General features: G+C 37.8%; 1 protein-coding gene across 1 annotated transcript in view; it reads right to left on the bottom strand.

Moving 5' to 3' along the window:
- Positions 1 to 21,017, bottom strand: part of LOC141333611 (semaphorin-3aa) — a 42,256-nt gene that overhangs the window by 3,277 nt on the left and 17,962 nt on the right. Inside the window, exons 2-16 of the mRNA XM_073838663.1 lie at positions 20,726 to 20,886; positions 19,598 to 19,660; positions 13,143 to 13,262; positions 12,492 to 12,585; positions 12,265 to 12,384; positions 9,683 to 9,825; positions 9,461 to 9,575; positions 9,139 to 9,208; positions 6,425 to 6,569; positions 5,926 to 6,145; positions 4,245 to 4,336; positions 4,004 to 4,045; positions 3,760 to 3,917; positions 2,321 to 2,388; positions 1,120 to 1,265 (exon numbers count right to left, since the gene is read on the bottom strand). Of these exons, the coding sequence (XP_073694764.1) occupies positions 1,120 to 1,265; positions 2,321 to 2,388; positions 3,760 to 3,917; positions 4,004 to 4,045; positions 4,245 to 4,336; positions 5,926 to 6,145; positions 6,425 to 6,569; positions 9,139 to 9,208; positions 9,461 to 9,575; positions 9,683 to 9,825; positions 12,265 to 12,384; positions 12,492 to 12,585; positions 13,143 to 13,262; positions 19,598 to 19,660; positions 20,726 to 20,886 (1,757 nt within the window). The remainder of the gene's footprint in view (positions 1 to 1,119; positions 1,266 to 2,320; positions 2,389 to 3,759; positions 3,918 to 4,003; positions 4,046 to 4,244; positions 4,337 to 5,925; positions 6,146 to 6,424; positions 6,570 to 9,138; positions 9,209 to 9,460; positions 9,576 to 9,682; positions 9,826 to 12,264; positions 12,385 to 12,491; positions 12,586 to 13,142; positions 13,263 to 19,597; positions 19,661 to 20,725; positions 20,887 to 21,017) is intronic.

Genomic DNA, 21,017 nt, shown 5'->3' with positions numbered 1-21,017 from the left:
TTGATCAATTTTAAAGCATTCTTGTTAATTAAAAGTATTAAATTCTTTCTAAAAATCCTTATGAACAGTCATTAGTTGACGTTATTTAGATATTTAGTAAATTTCCTAACATAAATATATCAAAACGTAATTTTTGATTAGAAATATGTATTGCTAAGAACTTAACTTGGACAAATTTAAAGGCGATTTTCTCAATATTTAGATTTTTTTGCACCCTCAGATTACAGATGATCAAATAGTTGTATCTAAGCCAAATAATGTCCTATCCTAACAAACCATAAATCAGCTTATTTATTCAGCTTCCAGATCTATATATCAGCCAATGCAACATCGCAACACTGGTTTAACCAATAGTGTGAGTTTGGGGGCAGTGCTATCTGTTTGGCCAACCAATGGAAGACTGATGTGATTCCATGTGTGTTTGGCAAAGTTTATGACCTTTGTAAAGTTTTTTTCTGTTTTCATAAAAAATACTGCTACATTGGATAGATTAGACAGAACAGCAGTAACCTTTAAATGAATTCAACACAGTGTTAGACTGTTAAAACCATTAGGACAGCCAATTGATCTAATGGGTGAAGAATTTGGAAACTGACCACGGCAAGAGAACTGAGAAAAACGGTTGTACACTCATTTATATTCTTTGCAATAATGCTTCAGCATGGATTTTGATCACAATGGAATCATGTCACCCAAAAAGAAAAATTCTGTCATTAATTACTCACTCACCTTGTTGTTCCAATACCGTAAGACCGTTGTTTATCTTAGATATTTGTGATGAAATCTGAGAGCTTTCTGACTGCATTATAGACAGCAATGCAAGTGAAACATTCTCGTAGCATCATAACATTACGGTTGAACCACTGATGTCACATGGACTTTTTTACTGATGTCCTTACTACCTCTCTCTGCTCTGTATGTGGTAGTTGCACTGCTGTCTATGCAGGGTCAAAAATATTTTAATTTGTGTTCTGAAGATGAACAAAAGTCTTACAGGTTTGGACCGACATGAGGGTGAGTAATTATTGAAAGAATTTTGATTTTTGGGTGAACTATCCCTTCAAGTGCATGTCTTGCTGACCAATCTTATTTATTGAGTTTTTGTGTGTGTGTGTGTACCTCATGTTTACGCTCATCATTGGGCCTCTGTAGCTGCCAGTAGATTAGAGCTCTCTGAGACTTCGGGCTGCATTCCAAAAACATGCTGCTGTTCTCTACGCCATACACACTTCTCTCCTCCACACTGCTGTATCCCTCCAGATCATCTAACACACACACAAGGAGGTAATGCTCAGTAATGCCCAGAGTACTGAAATAGATTGGTGTATCAGTGGCGCCTACACAAATGAAAGATTATAGTGCATCGATTGTTCTCAAATGTTCAGTCATGCTGATTTAAAGGATTAGTTCACTTGCAGAAAATGTACTCATCTCCATATCATCCAGGATGTTCATGCCTTTCTATCTTCAGGCGAAAAGATATTTGAGGAAAGGATTTTGAGGAAACATTCCAGGATTTTTCTCCATATAGTGGACTTCAATGGGGACCAACAGGTTGAAGGTCCAAATTGCAGTTTCAATGCTGGTTCAAAGGACTTTACATGAACCCAGCCGAGGAATAAGGGTCTTATCTAGCAAAATGATCAGCCATTTTCTAAAAAAAATAAAAGTTTATATACTTTTTAACCATAAATGCTCAACTTGGATAGGTCACGTATGATGTAGGCAGAAGTACAGACCAAGTGTTTACAAAGCGAATGTGCAATTGAAAGTCAATTGCCCTTTACAAAAAAGGTAAAACAACAATTTCGGATGATTTTTCGTCCAACTCTACCTATTTGAACCAAAGTGCACAGACAAAGAACAAACTACACATGATCTTCAAAGTCAAAGATTTTGCATGATGAGCATTTGTGGTTACAAAGTATATACATTTTTATTTTGGTTACAAATTGGCCAATCGTTTTGCTAGATAACCCCCTTATTCCAAGAGCTGGGATCTTGTAGAGCTCTTTGAAGCTGCATTGAAACTGCAATTTGGACCTTCAACCTGTTGATCCCCATTGAAGTACACCATATGGAGAAAAATCTTGGAATGTTTTCCCCAAAAGCCCTCATTTCTATTCGACTTGAATGAAAGACATGAACATCTTGGATGACATGGGTACAGAAGATGTGTAATGAAGGTCCTTGCTGTGTTATAGAAAATCATAGGGCATTTTTTAAGCATTTTCAACAACTGTGCTTCCTCATATTGGTTTGGGCTTATGAACTTATTCATTATGCCTAATCAGAAATAAAGGTATGTGACTATCCTTACCATTGTGGTGCAGATCAGAGCACTGCGAAAGAGGATCCCCATTTCTGATGTCCTGTCGTCTCGTTCTCCTATTAAATACAAAAAGCTGGATTAGACACTTGATGTAATTTAGATCTTTGCGTCTTCTAAAACGCTAAAACTGTCTCAGGAGTTTAGTATTTGCAATACTACAACACTCAAGCCACTAGAGGGCACTGTTGTTTCAATCAAACGGCTACATTGCACTGTACTGCCATAAATACTACGGATTTAAAAATAATGTGTAATTCCTCCAGCTTAAACCAATAATTAAAACAATTGTACAGAATTTGTATAAAAATTAAACATTACACCTTCAGGTGCATTAAGGAAGGCCATGTACGTGTGCTTGACATAACAGTACCCTTTGTTTTGTCAAGATGTTTATCATCGAATTCAAAACCTTAGAACTTTCAAACATCTTCACTTCATTCTCAGCTAAAAGGTTCTTTCCGTTTCCATCAGAGTGTTTACAACAGTTTTGTTCCACTTTAAGAGAGCAGCTTCACCTCTTAAATGCTAACATGGACCAGGGACTTTGCCAAGGCCGGCACTCTTATCCATTCACAAGTGTACTGAAAGACTGAGCAGATTTCCTTTGGCTGACTGAAAACATTCAGGACCTGGTGCGAAGAATGGTTGTAGCTGCAGTCGATCTTTGGGAACGATAAGTGAAATATGACAACTTGCTGAGATCCCCATGTTTGAAACAGCCTCTTTGTCATTTTTTTTTCGTTTCCTGTTCTGTTCTTGTATTTCAGCGCATAGCTTTCTGTGTCTCCTCATTTCTATAACATGTTTTGCTAAGGCGTGCACACACACACACACACACATACATTCCTCGACTCTGGCTGTCTCGGCACGTGCGGGAGGTGCGGTAAAGGCGTCTGTTTTGCATTTTAGGCACACTGAAAATATTTGGAGTGGCGTGGACCATCCTAGTGCTGTGGACCATAAGGGTGTGTCAAGACCAAAGCCATGGCCCTCTTCTTCCTCTGTGAAGGTGTAGCTGGCAAAGCATGCAGAGTGTGTGCGTGTGTGTGTTAACAGCGGGTACGTGGCATATTGTGAGCATGTGTTTATAGTGTGTTTAAAAGCAGCCTGAAATACTTGGATCCAGGTGTTTGTGCTTGTCGACGCATGTGTGTTGAGATGCAGAATTTGTATGGCACTAAACACCTGAACAGTGAATATGGTGCCATAATTTGTGTTAATATGTCATTGACCATACAATGAAAGTCAATGGGGTCCAAAATACCTCCAATGGACAAAAACAGCAATTCAGAATATTTTCTTTTGTGTTCCACGGAAGAAAGAAAGCCACACAGGTTTGGAACAACATGAGTGAGAGTAATTAATGTCTATCCAGATACTAAAATAGAACTACCAAAATGTTAAATCCTCATCAAATATGTACTTACCTCTTAGCAGTTGGAAAATATCGAGAGCACTCTGTCCCATCCCAGGCACAATACGGATCTCTTGCTAGGCAGCACTCTGCACAGGCCTTCCCGTAGACCTCGCAGCGGTGCAGGGGCATCTGGGAAATCCCTAAATCTGACCCGAGGTACAGCTGTTGCTGTTGACAGATGAACATATAAGTCTATTAGGACACGGTTTGCTCTCTGCTAATGGCTGGTGAAGAGTAATATCAAGCAGACGTACTTGTTTAGTGGAGAGCTCCATGGCAGTAATAGGTGTTGGCTCCTAGAAGGGAAAACAGAACAAGTTTAATCTCATTTTAAGATCCGAGGATATTTGTTTGATGACATGCTGTGGCTGTGCAGACAGATTTATGGGGGAGCAATTAAATGTACTAAGGTGAAAATTATAGTTGGAGGATTTCGATTCCAATAGCAAGCAGAAACGCACAGCTCTCTGGGTAACGAACAGTTGGCGCTCATACCCTGAACACCGTCATCTCTTCCAGCACCACTTCCTCCAGATCATGCCAGCTTTCCCTGGGAATGGTCACCACCTTCAGCACAGTTCCTAAATCTGGTTTAAAACAGAATTTGTTAATACTGATTATTTGTATAATATTTCTTAGTAATTGTAACTTTGCAACTAATAGTATTTTTTTCTCGTGTGCATAAAAATGCACATTTTTAATGTTCTAAAAGAAGGTTTTTGAACCATTTTTAATGAAACAGTTCACTTTCTGTGTGTGAACAGTTTTTTTTTTCTTTGCACATTTGTGACCCTGGACCACAAAACCAGTCATAAGGGTAAATTTTTCGAAATTGAGATTTATACATCATCTGAAAGCTGAATAAATAAGCTTTTTTTTTTTTGATGCATGGTTTGTTAAATAGAACAATATTTGGCCGAGATACAACTATTTGAAAATCTGGAATCTGAGGGTGCAAAAAAAAAAAAAAAAAAAATATATATATATATATATATATATATTGAGAAAATCGCCTTTAAAGTTGTCCAAATGAAGTTCTTAGCAGTGCATATTACTAATCAAAAATTACATTTTGATATATTTACAGTAGGAAATTTACTAAATATCTCCATGGAACACTTAGTTACTTTTGAATTATCAATTTTTCTTTTATGCCAAAAATCATTGTGACATTAAGATCATGTTCCATAAAGATAATTTGTAAATTTTCTTACCGTAAATATATCAGAACTTAATTTTTGATTAGTAATATGTAATAATAAAATGATAATAACCTAGTCGTGTGGAGTACTTTTTATGATGGATGGATGCTAATTTTTGGGCTTTAAGATCTTGACAGTCATTCACCATTATAAAGCTTGGAAGAGCCAGGACATTTTTTAAATATAACTCTAATTGCATTCGTCTGAAAGAAGAAAGTCATATCTGTACACCTAGGATGGGTTGAGGGTGAGTAAATCATGGGGTAATTTTCATTTTTGGGTGAACTATCCCTTTAAAATAAGACAAAGCAACCATTACATAAACCAGAACAATTTAAAATCAAAATATTCCTTATTTTTATGACCCACAAAACAATTGTTTTTCATTGAAGAACCATAATTTCCCACAGTCTTAGAAAACCTGGATATATGTGGAAATTTTTAAAAATGTGACTTCTAGAACTAAATATTTAAGTAAATAAAATCAATATTCTTATCCAATAAATTACAAACAATGGGAAAAGTCATAGGGCCTTGCAATTTTGCTGCTTTTAACCTTAATTTTATGCAGCTATGAGAATACTTTTTGTGCACAAAGAAAACAAAAACAACTTTTTCTCTCTTCCGTGTCAGTCTTTGTTGTGCGTTGACAAAGTTTTTGTTTTCTTTAAGCACAAAAAGTATTCCCATAGCTTCATAAAATTCAGCTTGAACCACCACTGATATCACATGGACTATTTTAACAATATCCTCACCACCTTTCTGGGCCTTGAATGTGGTAGTTGCATTGCTGTCTATGCAGGGTAAAAAAGCTCTCGAATTTCATCTGAATTTGTATTCTGACAAGGAAGGTCTTACAGGTTTGGAATGACATGAGGGTGAGTAATTAATGTCAGAATGTTCTTTTTTGGTTGAACTATCCCTTTAAGGCTTTGTTTTGTTTCTGTACTGACATGCTGGTTGGTTTTACTAACCTGTGCCGATGAACATGACATCGTACTGGCCGTCCTCAGCTTCCACACGATCCACCACCAGCTGAGTGAACTGGTACTCCACGTTTGTGCGCACCACGATGGGCTTCCCACCCATGGGTTGCACGGGGTTATACATGGCAGGGTGCAAGCGTGCAAACGTGATTACATCATCAGGAAGGTCTTTGGTGGAATCAAAGCCTCCGAACGTTTTGCTGGGACACTATGGTGGGTAAAAAAGGGGAGATTAAAGGTTAAACATTCTCATTAATGCACAGGTTCAGGTTTCAATGTTGCACTCTGAATAATGTTGTGTGGCTTTTGTTTAGTATGCATTTAAATGAACGCAATGTATGTGCTAACAGCATAATAAATAACAGTATTTTACTTTTTGGAAGAATAATGCAATAAATGCAATCATTTATTTGAACAAAAGTGCACAGATATGAAGCTGTAGTTTGTCAGGTTTGTGTTAATGCCAGATATATTGGCCAGTACTCACTGTGCCAGGACGGGGGTATGGCACTCTGCCCTGGAAGGGAACCCACTGGTAGTTTGGCCCGTCCCTGTGGGCATATGGACCTAGAAATACCCTTCGGATGTCTGCCATACTATACATGCATATAGCGGATCCACGGAAGATATTACTGAGGAAAAAAGAGCGGAGAATGGAGGTTGAATCATTGATAGAACACAAAATATTTTGACACTTTGTGTACATTTCCAGAAGTGTTTATATCAAAAAGTAAATGATCCGTTTCAATGCATTTAAATTATGTTAATTTAACAAGAACAATTTGGGCAGGACAAATGTATGAATTTTTTGGCTTGGCAACGTCATCTGAGTTTTTACATTTTGATGAAAGATCATAAAGACAAACTTAAAATATGCACCATGTGTTAAGAAAGTTAATAGGGTTGATTTAGATTTCATGTTTACTTTAATGTGTTAGCTGATGTATAAAATTAGCATTTGTATTGCAGTGTATATGTGTGTATCCAAGCACTTATTTCCCCTAAACAGCCATGAGACCAAACATGCTGTGGTGATCAGCCCATAGCATTTGTAAAATGTTAATTAGCGAGAAAATCAATTAACCACAGGGCACATGAATAAACTAATTCGCCATCACTCAGTCAGGGTCCCAGACATAAAAATGCACACACACATACATGTGCTTACACACTTGAACACACATACCCAGATAAAGCGAGAGATAAAATACTGATCCATCACCCCAGCGTTCAGGCCTCATTAAGTGGCAATATTAAAAGCAAGTCCCTCGAATGCACTTCTATTCATCTCAGAAACGGGGCACTTAGAAAAGCAATTAAAGCAGTCTAATTCTTTAAAGCCCGTAATTGAATTTTCGAGTGTTGTTTTCCCTGCATACATTAGGAAACCAGTGAGGTGGGAAACACATGAACAGGATGTGCACCGTTTGGACGACTGCCGCTTTCGCCTCTCTCGCTTTTTGACAGTGATTAATCGTGATATGTTTGTCCTCTTCCTCATCTTGTGTTTACATGTACGCACACCTCCGTACACACACAGTGTGCTCATCCATCATCTTAAAAGTCTTTTCTTCTTTTGAACATCGTTTATCTGCTTTTGTTACTGCCTTCACCCCTCCCCAACCCTCTGCTCCTCGCCAGCAAGGCCCAGAGAAGAGGGTGTCTGGTTGGGGAGTGAGATTCAGATTACCACCTTAATCATATTTCCTCTGAGCTGCGGTGAGCCGAAGCTGAATAGGGAAACAGGTAAGAGAGGACAGAGACCAGGATAAGGAGGAAATTCCCATCCAGAGTGCAGCGATGTGAAGCGCCTGTCTGAGTCTAACCAGATTACTGCACTGCAAAGCTTCTAAAGGGCCAAACATATCACACATCACAAAATCACTGCCATCTCATAAAAAAGAAGAGAAATGATAGGGATGAAAGGATAGGAAAAAGAGAGAAAAGAAGGAAAAAAGGAAGGAAGGGATAAAGAAAAAGAAAGGAAAGTAACAGAAATGGAGGAAAGGAAGAAAGGTAGTGGAAAATGCAGAAAAGAAGAACAAAATACAGGAAAGGAAAGGCAATTAATGAGTAATGAAGGAAGGAAAGAAAAAGGAAAGGGGAAAAGGAAGAAAATAAGCAAAAGAAAGGAAAAAAGAAAAGAAGGTAAGAAAAGGAAGGAAGGAAAGGAAACATCAATTTAGGAGGGAGGGAAGAAGGAAAGAAGGGCGCAAGGAAAGAAGGAAGGAAGGAAGAAAATAAGCAAAAAACTTAAAAAGAAAGGAAGGGAAAATGCAGAAAAGGAAGGAAAAAAGTATAAGTAGGAAAGTAAATTAAAGGGAAGGAACATAAATTATAAAGGGAGGAAGGAAGAAAATAAGCAAAAAAGGAAGGTGAGAAATTAAGGAAAGAAGGTAAAAGGCAGAAAAGGAAGAGAAAAGTACATAAGAAGAAGGAAAGGAACAGAAATTAAATGAGTAAGGTAAGAAGAAATTAAAAGGGAAAGGCAAAAGGAATGAGGAAAGAAAAGCAAAAGAAAGAATAGAAATGAAAAAAGAAAGGAAGGAGAGGAAAGGAAAGGAAAGGAAGGAAAGAAAGAAGAAGGGAAGGAAGAAAGGGAAAAGGCAGACAAGGAAAGAAAACTGAATATAGGTAGGAAAGGAAAGGAAAGGAAAGGAAAGCAAAGGAAAGGAAAGGAAAGGAAAGGAAAGGAAAGGAAAGCAAAGGAAAGGAAAGGAAAGGAAAGGAAAGGAAAGGAAAGGAAAAAAGAGGAAAAGGAATCAAGGAAGAAAATAAGCAAAATAAAAAAAGAAATGGAGAGGAAATAAAGGAGGGAATGGAGAGAAATTTCAGAAAAGGAAGAATATGGGTAGGAAAGGAAAGGAAAGGAAAGGAAAGGAAAGGAAGAGAACATGGAAATTAAGGAGGGAGGAAGGAAGGAAGGAATAAAAGAAAGAAGGAAAAGGGGAAAAGGAATGAAGAAAATAAGCAAGGAAGAAAGGAAACAATAGGAAAGGAAAGAAAAGAAAAAGAAAGGAAAGAAACAGAAATAAAGGAAGGAAAGAAGGAAGGGAAAGAGGGAAAAGGAAGGAAAAACAAAGAATATAGGAAAGAAAAGAAAAGAAAAGAAAAGAAAAGAAAAGAAAAGAAAAGGAGGAAGGTAATGCCTTATGAAACATTTAATATGGTTAATTATATGTATTTTAAGTATGTCTGTACCTGGATGTAGTAAACACAGCGTAGATCACTGGATTCTTTGGGTCTTTAGCACTCATCAGAAACACATCCTCTGCAAGTAAATAAAGAAACATTTGGAGTTATTAAAAGTAGATAAATACAGCTTAAACTCTATTACCAGCATCTTGAATGTTGCAACAGAACTTTATGGACCAATTATTTCAAGTCTGCCCCATGAACTGGCATGTTTTTTTGCAGCTTGAGGGATGAGCAGAAATGATTTCCAGTGGTAACCCCTTAACTGCTTCATGCATTTTCATTTAAGTATGCATTTCTGGGTTTATAATTATGTTCATATACTTACGCAGTTCATCAAAATGTGTGTCTATGCCATTGAGGCCGGGAACCGAGCAAGTCAGTTTGGCTTTCAAGAAGGTTGTCCATTTATTCACAAGACTCCTATGTCCACCCATGTCATTCTGGAGAAAATGCAAATAGATGAATCACATGTTCACTGAAAAGCTCTGAATACAGACTCTATGTAACACTATGCACCAGTGTGCATGATTTATGTTAGTGATGATACCTTACACAGTTGTCCTATCCTGGAGATAGTAGCTTTGCCTGTATGTTCACCATCCATGGCATTTTCTTTGAAGAACAGGAAGATCTTGTCATCTTCAGGATTATCGCTTTCTGGGATCAGGTGTATTCCTAGAAACCTGGGGTCTGGAATACACACACACACAATGCATCAGAACTTCAATTTCCACAAGAAGAGAAATTGAGAAATTGAAAGAAATTGAGATGTTTCAATCAGCATTTTGGGAGGTTCAAACCCACAGAAATGATTGCACACTTCATTGAATCCCTTTTAGCTATTCCGAAATGAGCCAAGACCTCAGTATCGCCAGTTACAGAGGATCACTCTTACCCAGCCGTGACCGCTCTCTCTTGCAGAAACGAAATGTAACACGTCCCCCACCCACGTGGGCGGCACACGCAAAAAGCGACATGCAGTGCTGCATTACGGCCCAACAGACCCAACAGGATGTGAAGCTTAAACAGCGGAACGAACATTTACCAAAGAGCGACTCCGTTCATGCACTGTGAGTGTGTATGTGTCCGTAGAGACGCCAATGAAACAGTGCCGCCCATGTCATTCAATACACCGACTGTTTCCCAAAGACATTAAACTCGTTCCAGCCTCCAAACTTTCGAATGTTTGCTTTGCAAAGGCTGATCCTCTTTGAAGTGCGGGAAGAATAACCATCAACAGCCATCGGCTGCATTGTCTGAAGATAGCGAGAGGCCCGTGTTTCTATTGATAAGGCTTGATGGAATATCCATGTGACTAATCCTCCAAACGACACTGGCTCTTTTGTACGAGAGAGACAGCTTTCAGAGCGGGTGAAATAGAACTAACGTCCGATGTATCCGTGGTAACAGACGGCGAGGATTAAGGTGAGATGAGCGTTTTCAAAAGCACCTTTGCTCGCGAATATAGGAGGGTATTGATGGCGTGGATGCTGACCCTGTGTGAGGACTGAAACGAGAGCCACTCGCAGCAACAGCTGAGACAGGATTAACTTCATGGGAAAACACTGACCGACTCTCCTATCTTGATATTGACCTTTTGTGTTCCATAAGTCTGCAAAAATGCAGGCGGGATGTTAGAGGAAACACTCAACACCCCGGCCGGGCTAATCTCTCCTGCAGACGTTCACAAAGAGGCTCTTTCTTTCTCTTGCACAGATATGGGCACATACACACTCACATGAAGGGACATAAACTTGTGCACACAAAAGAAAACCCATAAATTTACATTTATTTCACACATTTGCTCTTGGCAGAGGCATGCTTAGCAAAGTAACATATACTGTGTGATGATTTCAGCAGGCAGCTTTGAAAATTGAGTGCTAGGATGAAAATCATAAAGGGTCTATAAAAACACATGGAGAGACATAAGCAAACACATATTCAGGGTCTTTCAAAACTTCTCAAAAATGCAGACTGAGACAATATTTCAACTAGGAGTGGGCAGAATGAATAATATCGCATATCGAAGCAGTACGAAGCAGAAGCACTGTTGTGCTTCTCCAAACAACACAATAGTGGTGTTTCATTGGTCAATAAATCAGCCTTTTTGAACAAATCAGTTAAATGATTCAGTGACTCTCTCATAAAGACAGTCACTTGATTTAGCTTCTAAACAATTTTTTTTAACAAATCTGTTGAACGAATGATTCAGTGACCACCTCATAAAGACAGTCACTTGATTAGTTACTGAATGAATCAGTGTTTCTGAACAAATTGGTTGAATGAATTATTCAGTGACCCACTTGTTAAGACGGGTACTTGATTTGCTTCTAAACAAATTTTTTAACAAACTTGTTGAACAAATGATTCAGTGATACCCTCATAAAGACTTGATTCGTTCCTGAATTAATCAGTGTTTATGAAAAAAATGGTTGAATTAATGATTCAGTCACTCACTCATTAAGACAGGTAGCCTACTTGATTTATTTCTGAATGATTTAAAAAAAATTGTTAAACGAATGATTCAGTGATCCCCTCATAAAGTCACTTGATTCGCTCCAGAATGAATCAGTGAACAAATTGGTTGAATAAATGATTCAGTGACTCACTCATAAAGACAGTAATCTGATTCATTCCTAAATTGATCAGAATTATTAAACAGATCCATTCACAGTCACTTGATTTGTTCCTGGATGAATCAGCTTTTTGAACAATTTAGTTAAATGATTCAGTGACTCAAAGACAGTCACTTGATTCATTCCTGAATGAATCAGTGTTGCTAAACAAATTGATTGAATGAGTGATTCAGTCATTCACATGTAAAAACAGGTACTTAATTTGTTTCAGAAGTTTTTAACAAATTTGTTGAACAAATTATTCAGTGATCATAAAGTGACCCCTCAAAAAGACTCACTTGATTAATTCCTGAAATGATTAAAAATTAATTAAATGAATGATTCAGTGACTCACTCATAAAGACTCACTCACTGAACAATTTAGGGCAATGGATGATTCAGTGACTCACTCAGACTATTTCCCTATCAGCATAAATGTTTTGCCCAAAAAATTCACAAATAGTTTGTATATTCAATAACTAGCCTTAAGTTATTCAGAATACAGCATTTTTACCATTTAGCCATCTAGAATCATGCTGCTCAGTTCTGATTGGATGATGTGCCCCAAGTGTTCGAAAGATGGCGAAGTCTCGTCCCATGAAGTCTGCTGATGTTCCAGAATACAGTTCTCCGTCTAAAAATAAATAAGAGCATAAAATCTCCAATTAGACCACAGTTAACAGATTCTAAATCTTTTAAAACAAAAACAACACTGTCCCAGCAGCCAAGAGACTAACTCACCAATCAGGAGGGATGAGGACTGCATCTTTGGATCATAGGGACTTTTCCCACGTCCATTCTCAAAGTAGTTGGCATCCAGTCTGAAGATGTTGTCCTGAGGAAAGGGATAATGAATTAGCCAACCACAGCAAGGCATGAATAGTAAACGGATGAGGTAATGGAAAGGTGAATGTCAAAAAGTGGCATTAGGATCTTGTTCAAGAAAAAAAAGTAGCCGAAAGACACATTTTTTCATAAAAACCTACTTTAGATTTGGATTCTCTAAACTCACAGCAAAACAAAAGCACTTAAGTTATCTTCTATTATGTTCAGCACGCTCAGGCCATGATTAATTTGCATGGATCAAATCGTGAAATTCACTGACATTTTTCACCATGTAAAGGCCATCTCATTTCCCACAGTCGAGGCACTTCTAAATAACACACTCGCTGCTTTGTGACGCTCTCATTTTCTACTTCACTGGGCCGAAATTGTTAACAGGGTAGACGTTAGCAGCAGATAGCCACCATTAATTTCCTTTTCATTCCTTTAAATGTATTTGGCGAATGTGCCTTGCAGATATGTATGCGCCTGAGCGCATGAGTAAGTTTTAGTGCCATTGCTTTACTGAGACTGAATTGGAGAGAGTGTGTGTGTGTATAGGTTGTGTACCTCTGCTCGCTTGCCTATCTCCAGGTAAGAACAGACAGGATGGAAAGCTCCGGTGCCACATATGTAAATATGCGTCTGGTTATATGGCTGCAGCACTCGCACAAAGTTTGAGCATTCTTTCTGAAAAAGACAACATAAACAATTCTGTTAACCAACCAGATAATATCAAACATGCCTGTTAAGAAGATACTGTATAATATACAACATTAGACAGTGAGTAATAATTTACTCATGCCAATGTCATCCAAGATGTTCATGTCTTTCTTTAGCTGAAAAGAAATAAAGTTTTTCAGAAAAACCTTCCAGGATTTTCAGTAGTTTCCAGGAGTTCAATAGGGTTGAAGGTGTAGGTCAATTTAGCTTCAAAGGGCTCTACACAATCCCAGCTGAGGAATAAGGGTCTTATCTAGTGAAATAATTTGGTCATTTTATAAAAATAATTCAAACTGACATACTTTTTAACCACAAATGCTCGTCTTGCACTACCTTGACTACATAGTCATTTTGGAAAGGTCACACGTGATGTAAGCAGAAGTACCGACCAAGTATCTACAAAGCAAACATGCAAAAAAAAGAAAGTCAATTGCTCTTTACAAAAAAAAAAAAAAGGTAAAACAACGATGTTGGATGATTTTGAATTTCGAAGAGAAAATGAGATGGAGTTTTTCATCCTACCCTACCTTTCTGAACTGAAGTTCAAGGATGAACAACTAACCCTGCTGAAAAAAACTAGGCTGGTTGGCTGGTTTTAGCTGGTCAGCAGGCTGGTTTTAAAGGGGTTTTGGCCACTTTCCCAGCCTGGCCAGGATGGTCTTAGCTGGTGGTCTCCCAGCCTGGCCAGCCTGACCAGCTAAAACCAACTACCTCCAGATTAAACCAACTAAGACCAGCCTAGGCTGGTTTTAGCTGTTTTTTTTTTTTCAGCAGGGAACCATGCCTGACCTTTCCAATGTGGCTACGTAATGCGTGAAATTGCAGATGTGAACCGCAGAGCTAGTGCAAGACAAGAATTTGTGGTTAAAAAGTATACAGATCGTTTCACTAGATAAGACCCTTATCCCTTGGCTGGGATTGTGTAGAGACCTTTAAAGAAAATTTGGACCTTCAACCTATTGGTTCCCATTGAAGTCCACTATATGGAGAAAAATCCTGGAATGTTTTACTCAAAAACCTTAATTTCTTTTCGACTGAAGAACGTAAGACATGAACATTCTGGATGGCATTGGGGTGAGTAAACTATCAGGACTATTTCTATTATCTTGCAAAAATGTGAAAACAGTTTGTACATATCATAATTCATCACTTTCACACTCTCTGGCTTTGTATAACTCCTCTAATGCAGTTATGCATCTACATTTATAATTCATGATGAAATACTACGCATACATTTTGAGAACACTTCTAAATTGACACAAAATCTGTAATACACAGGTAAATGAGACATTTAAAGTCTATGTAAGCCTAATATTTAACCTTTTAGTGCCATTAAAATGCCTTCGGGTTCCTGCTGGTTGAGTGACGACGATCCCCACCTGTTTTATCCATCTCAATATCCTGTCAGCCAACTCTCATTAGCGCTGAAAGTCTATGTGTGTCTGGTTTTGATGAAAGCTAAATGTATAGCACATGTCTTAAGGCCATCTGAGTGAGTTGGCGAGAGTCGATGAGTGAATTGTTTCATGTGAATGAATGCTCTTTAACTCCCTTTCATTTGCAAGATATGCGAGGACCAGGTTCAACAATAATAAACCAACACACTGCACGAACAAACACACACCTATGCGCAGGCACACACCTTTCCACAGCTATTGAGAAAATAAAGCAGGTCCATCTGTGTAAACACTGATGGTCTCGGCCCGATGTGTGCCGTCTGAACGCGAGTTGTCATTTAAGAGCACAGGAAAGGGTGTTGCCATTATTTCTGTGTGTATTTTTACCACAAAGAGACACACACACACGCTTATTCAGCACAAGCATATGTGTGTGTGTGTGTGTGTGTGTGTGTGTGTGTGTGTGTGTGTGTGTGTGTGTGTGTGTGAAGAAAGCCAAACAGAAGAATAGATAAATGCAGGCCTGTTTCCCTTGATTACATCCAGTTCAGTTCAGTTTGTACAAGCTATTCAAAGCAGATAATAAATGCTTGTATAGAGCTGAGATTTTCTGGCAACATGTTCAGTTTTCTTACAAATCCAGTGACCTGAAACACCTGCAACTGCCATACAGCAGCCAATCGGATTGTTTCCTCACACATATGTGTGACCCATCTTGGTCAACCCACACAAAGGCACTTTAGTGTGTCAATGTAATGGCTTTTCCAAGCTAAAGGAAATGTGTGTATTTCTAACATAATCATTCCACGTGTGCTATAAAATGCATCTCTTTTTGTACCAGACCAAATGTTTTAAATTTCCCATAGCCGCTATTGTTTTTAAAGCCCTAGCCTGCTCCGATAGAGCCAAGTGTGGTGTTCACGTGAGAGAGAGGTGGCTGAACTGGCACTCTTCGGAGTTTACTATGTATACAAACCTCAAGTTGTAATAACTGGGTGGTGTACTGTAATGACAGTGTAACTACTGTGTAATTAGACACATATAACCCTGCTGTTTTATCTTCAAGGTCCATAAAGAAGCGGCCAAAGCTGTGATGCAGAAAAGTGAGTGTACCTTCATAAGAGTGAGAGATATATGATACCCTTTCAAATAAGATAAGCAAAGAGTGTTGAGGATTACGATTTAGACACATCTGTAATTACGTGCAATACTAACAACACACTAGTGACTAATTTCATTCACACATGAGTGAAGTCATGAAAAGATAATAACAGTATAGGGCTTGTCAATGTCAAAACCAATGCAGAGTTTTTAAAAAGTGCAGCTACTGTAGATTCGCCCGCATCAGCCTGGTACATTTAAAATATATTACCGACATAAATTAAATTATTCTGAACTTTAGTGCAACATCAATGCAAGCTATGTTTAATGTCTTTATAAAAGAACAGATTATTTTAAAATAGCCATGTTGCACTGTGTCATTAGATGATGAAAATAGCTTCATTATAGTGATTTGTGCTCCCTTCGGCTGGGACCTTTTTGCCTTTTAATTAATCTTCTTGCAGCCAGTGTCATTGGAGGAAGTGTGTTAAATGAAAAAGAACAACTTCAGTGACTGACTTCAATTTGAATAAGAATACTTCACATTTATCTTAGTGCAGTCAAATTGATTGATCATGATTAATCACATCCAAAATAAAAACGTATGTACACATAATATATAAATGTGACCTTAGATCACAAAACCAGTCATAAGTAGCATGGGTATATTTGTAACAATAGCTAACAATACATTGTATGGGTCAAAATTATAGATTTTTCTTTTATGCCAAAAATCATTAGGATGTTAAGTAAAGATCATGTTCCATGAAGATATTTGATTAGTAATATGCACTGCTAAGAACTTCATTTGGACAGCTTTTTCTCAATATTTAGATTTTTTTGCACCCTTAGATTGCAGATTTTCAAATATTTGTATCTCGGTCAAATAACCGGTCCTAACATCAATGGAATGCTTATTTATTCAGCTTTCAGATGATGTATAAATCTCAAAAAATTGAGATTTATACATCAGGTGTTTGATGATCTTTGCACGTTTACTTTGTAAACACTGGGTCTGTACTTCTGCAGCGATGTAGGACGATTTTGAAGTTGGAGAAGAAAATAAGATGGAAGTTTTTCGACATACCCTAAACTGTATTAAACCGAAATACACAGAGTTCGACAGAGCTAGACAAGACAAGCATTTGAGGTTAAAAAGTATATAGTTTCACTAGATAAGACACTTTTTCCTCAACTGGGATCATTTAGAGCCCTTTAAAGCTACATTTAAACTGCATTTTGGGAGTTCAAACTCATGGGCACCATAGAAGTCCACTATATGGAGAGAAATCCTAAAATGTTCTACTAATAAACATAATTTCTTATCAGCTGAAGAAAGAAAGACATGAACATCTTGGCTGACAAGGAGGTGAGTAAATTATCTGCACATTTTTGTTCTGGAAGTGAACTTCTCCTTTAACACAGCTAATAATTGTGATTAAATACATATTGTTAGACAGTATAAAGTTGTCAACTACAGCAACTAGTAGCCAGGAATATAATAATCCACACTCAATATATTTTTAACAGTGTTTCACTGTCCTTGAATCTCACTGATTCTTTGTGAATTCTGTATTTACTGTAAATATATAGTATTAAGATCTGAATGGACAGTTATGAAGTGTGCTGCTGAGATATTTAACCCTCATCTCACATGAATCACCCAGAGTTTCGACCGAGCAGCGAGGCAGTTGTACCAGCTGTCGTTCTGGGCTTGTTATTGCCTCGGCAGGCCAAGCCAAATGTGAGAATGAAGAGATTTATGGTTGCGGAGAGGGAAATGCGCTGGTAATACCCTAATCAAGCATTCATGCTTGCTCGCTAGCAGCTTTCAACAACTTTGTCTCCAGAACAAACATTTTCACAGCACGCAAACGCCATTATTCTGAGCTGGTGAATTTGTGTGTATGTAACGGCAAATAAACCCTTCACAGTCAGTACCAAAAGCTATGGATGTATGTGGTAAACATGTGATTCATGCACTTCTTTGCAATATCAGGTGACTTTATTTAAGGGTGTAGGTCTTGTGAGTTATCTGTAATAATCCTGCTCCCCTTCTGCCCCCCATCTCAGCGGGAACCCAGCCGTGAAATTACCATCAGATACAACGCACACACATACAGAGGGAGCGAGAGCTGGGTTGATAAATAAACCATTTCTGTTTTACACAAGGGCCAAGGGTTACTGGATCCAAACACAGAATATAAACTCTCAAGAGGAACAGAAGAGCGCGTGCACCAGCAAAACTCCATTGCTAACGGCAACCGTGATCAATCAAGCCAAAGTGCGCAAGCAACACCCGGCCTGAGTAATGCAGGTCACACATACACATATAGTAAAGGTTCTTTAGGTACTTCTCTTATCATGAATCATTTTTCATGTCCGTGGTGCTTTAGAAAACCATCAAGAACCATGTTAATGGTGCTTTAGAGATTAAATAAGCTCTTAATAATTTTTCAGATCAGTGTATTGGTTCTAGCTGCACTTGAAAAACATTTAGTAGAAATAATTTTTACTTAAAAATCTATGGAAGCCCATTTCTGCCACTGAATAAAATACAAAAGGTAATTATTATCTTACAGTACTGACTTTTTTCTCATAAATACTAGTTTATATCTCGCAATTCTGACTTGTGTAATACAAACGCACAGTTCTGAAAAATAAAGTCAGAATTGCGAGATTTAAACTCAGAATTGTGTTATATAAACTTGCACTTGCGAGTTATAAAGTCAATTTTGTTATATAAACTCACGATTGCAAGTAAAAAACTAAAAATTGTAAGATATAAACAAGCAATTCTGAGAAATAAAATTAGAATTGCATGATATAAACTCAGTGTGCTCAGAACTGCGAGTTTATATCTTGCAACTGACTATTTTTCTCAGAATTGAGTTAATTGATTTTAAGAAAAAGCAATTCGACTTTTTTTCGAGGTTTATTTTCCGGTATACTGACTTTATAATTCACAATTGTGAGTTTGTATCATCCAACTGAGATATAAACTTGCAATTCTGACTTTACTCCTCACAATTGCGAGTTTATATTATGCTATTCTGACATTATAACTCGCAATTGTGAGTTTATATTTGTCTATTCTGACTTAATAACTCGAAATTGAGAGTTTATATCATCCAATTAAGACATAAACTTGCAATTCTGACTTTATTTCTTGCAATTGTGAGTTTATATTCCTCTATTTTGACTTTATAACTCACGATTGAGAGTTCATATCCTCCAATTGAGATATAAACTCACAATACTGACTTTATTTCTAGCTATTGCAAGTTTATATTCCGCTATTCTGACTTAATAACTTAAATTGCATTTAAATAGATATAAACTCACAATTCTGAGAAAAAAAATCACAATTGCAAGATATAAACTTGCAATTCTGAGGGGAAAAAATCCGAATTCTGAGTTTATATCTCGTAATTTTGAGAAAAAAGTCACAATTGTAAGTTTACATCTCGCATTTCTGAGAATTTTTTTTCTGGCAATTGTGAGTTTATATCACACAATACTGACTTGGTAAACTGGGTGTTTATATCTCGCAAAAGTTTGTATCACACAATTGAGAGAAAAAAAATCAGAATTGCGAAATGTAAACTTGCAATTTTAAGAAAAATTCAGAATTGTGAGATAAAAAGTCCTTTATGTGTCCTTGCTGAATAAAAGTATGAATTTCTTTCAAAAGTATCACTTTCTTTCTGAAGTGAGTCACATATTCTAAATATATCCAAAAGATCGCTGTAGTTGGATGCAGTTTTGATTTAAAAGTTAGTTTGCTTGTCACCTCAAACTTACCCCAAGGTCTTTTCCAGCCCACTTGCATTCATCGCGTTTGGAAGGTGTGGCGGGCCAGGCGATCTATAAAACAAGGAAAGAGAGAAGGTGTGAGAATGTGCGCGGAGCGAACACAATGAACTGCAAATGACTGACTAAGGCGCTCGGCATGAAACCTGGCTGTAAAATAATCAACGACTGCTGCCTGCCGTCCTTCTGCCACTTCCATCTGTGATGACGATGAAGAAAGAGGATAAAAACTACCATTGGTCTTATCCAGGGAGCACGAGAGACAATCGCACATGCATAGGCCTACAAAGCGTTTTTTATTCGCTGTTATCTAACTTTAAGATCTGCTAGGTATTCTGTCTGTGAAAGCAATTTGGCTAATTACGATAATTTGCCAAGTTCTTATCTATAAACGATGCCATTGCTGAAGTATGCATGTTTGTGTGAGTGTTCAATAAAAGCCAGCTTTAACCCTTGCGAGGATCGAATATAAAGCAAATGGTCTACTGCCTTGAGGACAAAGAAAGAATAAAAGCATGAAAAGAAAAGGGAAATCAAAGTAATGGAATCCAGAGAGAGAAAGAAAGGGCGATTGAGAGACAAAGAAAGAGAAGCATTACTCTGCAGATATGATCAGGGAATGAAAAACAGAGGAAGGCAGGCTGAGATCAAATGGGCAGATGGAAAGAAGGAAAGAGTGAACGCGGATCTGGGTTGTGTAGCTAATAAGAGCGAGATGGACGTCTCTGATGACCCTGGGTTTCTCTGACACACTCCATAAAATCCCTCACCGATCATTCTTGCTAAAAGTAGACTGAGGGAAACGGCATGAATTACCATTCACAATGTATTTTACTGCTGAAATGTGACATATTTCCAAGCTAAGCAGAACATTCGACGTGAAAAATGTAGGGCGCAGTTTGATTTGATCATGAAAAATGGACTTGCATATCACGCTGAATGCAAGTTTGCTAAACTGCAAAATTTAGCTCATGATTAACACCCTGTGCAGCCTAAGTGACATCAGCCGAAAAGAATAGCTGTTCTTAGAAGATTTTGACAACTTAATTGGAATATGAAGACATTTTTTTCTTCAAAGAACATGCAACCTGAATGGCTCATAATAGTGTGGTCTGTCACCTGTTTGACGTCTCTGTTGATGTTGACCAGATCAAAAGAGAAGACGTGATCCTCCGCACCAACCAGTAATCGTCCCCTCTCCTCATCCATCTGGAACGTGTCGTAACCTGAACTGTTTGCCAATCCAATGAAAGTCACTAGATTACTGGATTCCAGCATTTCTGAAAAGACAAGAACAAGAAAAAGAAGACAAATGTAAGCTTCAAAGGAAAAATACATTCTCATTTGCTTTATTATAAGCAAACAGACAGCTTGTGTCAAGTTAGAAGAGTTCCGCAATGGATATATACAT

Source organism: Garra rufa, chromosome 4, assembly GCF_049309525.1.
Source record: "Garra rufa chromosome 4, GarRuf1.0, whole genome shotgun sequence".
NCBI lineage: Eukaryota > Metazoa > Chordata > Actinopteri > Cypriniformes > Cyprinidae > Garra > Garra rufa.
The sequence above is the reverse complement of the archived record's forward strand: the minus strand, read 5'-3'. Positions and strand labels throughout refer to the sequence as shown.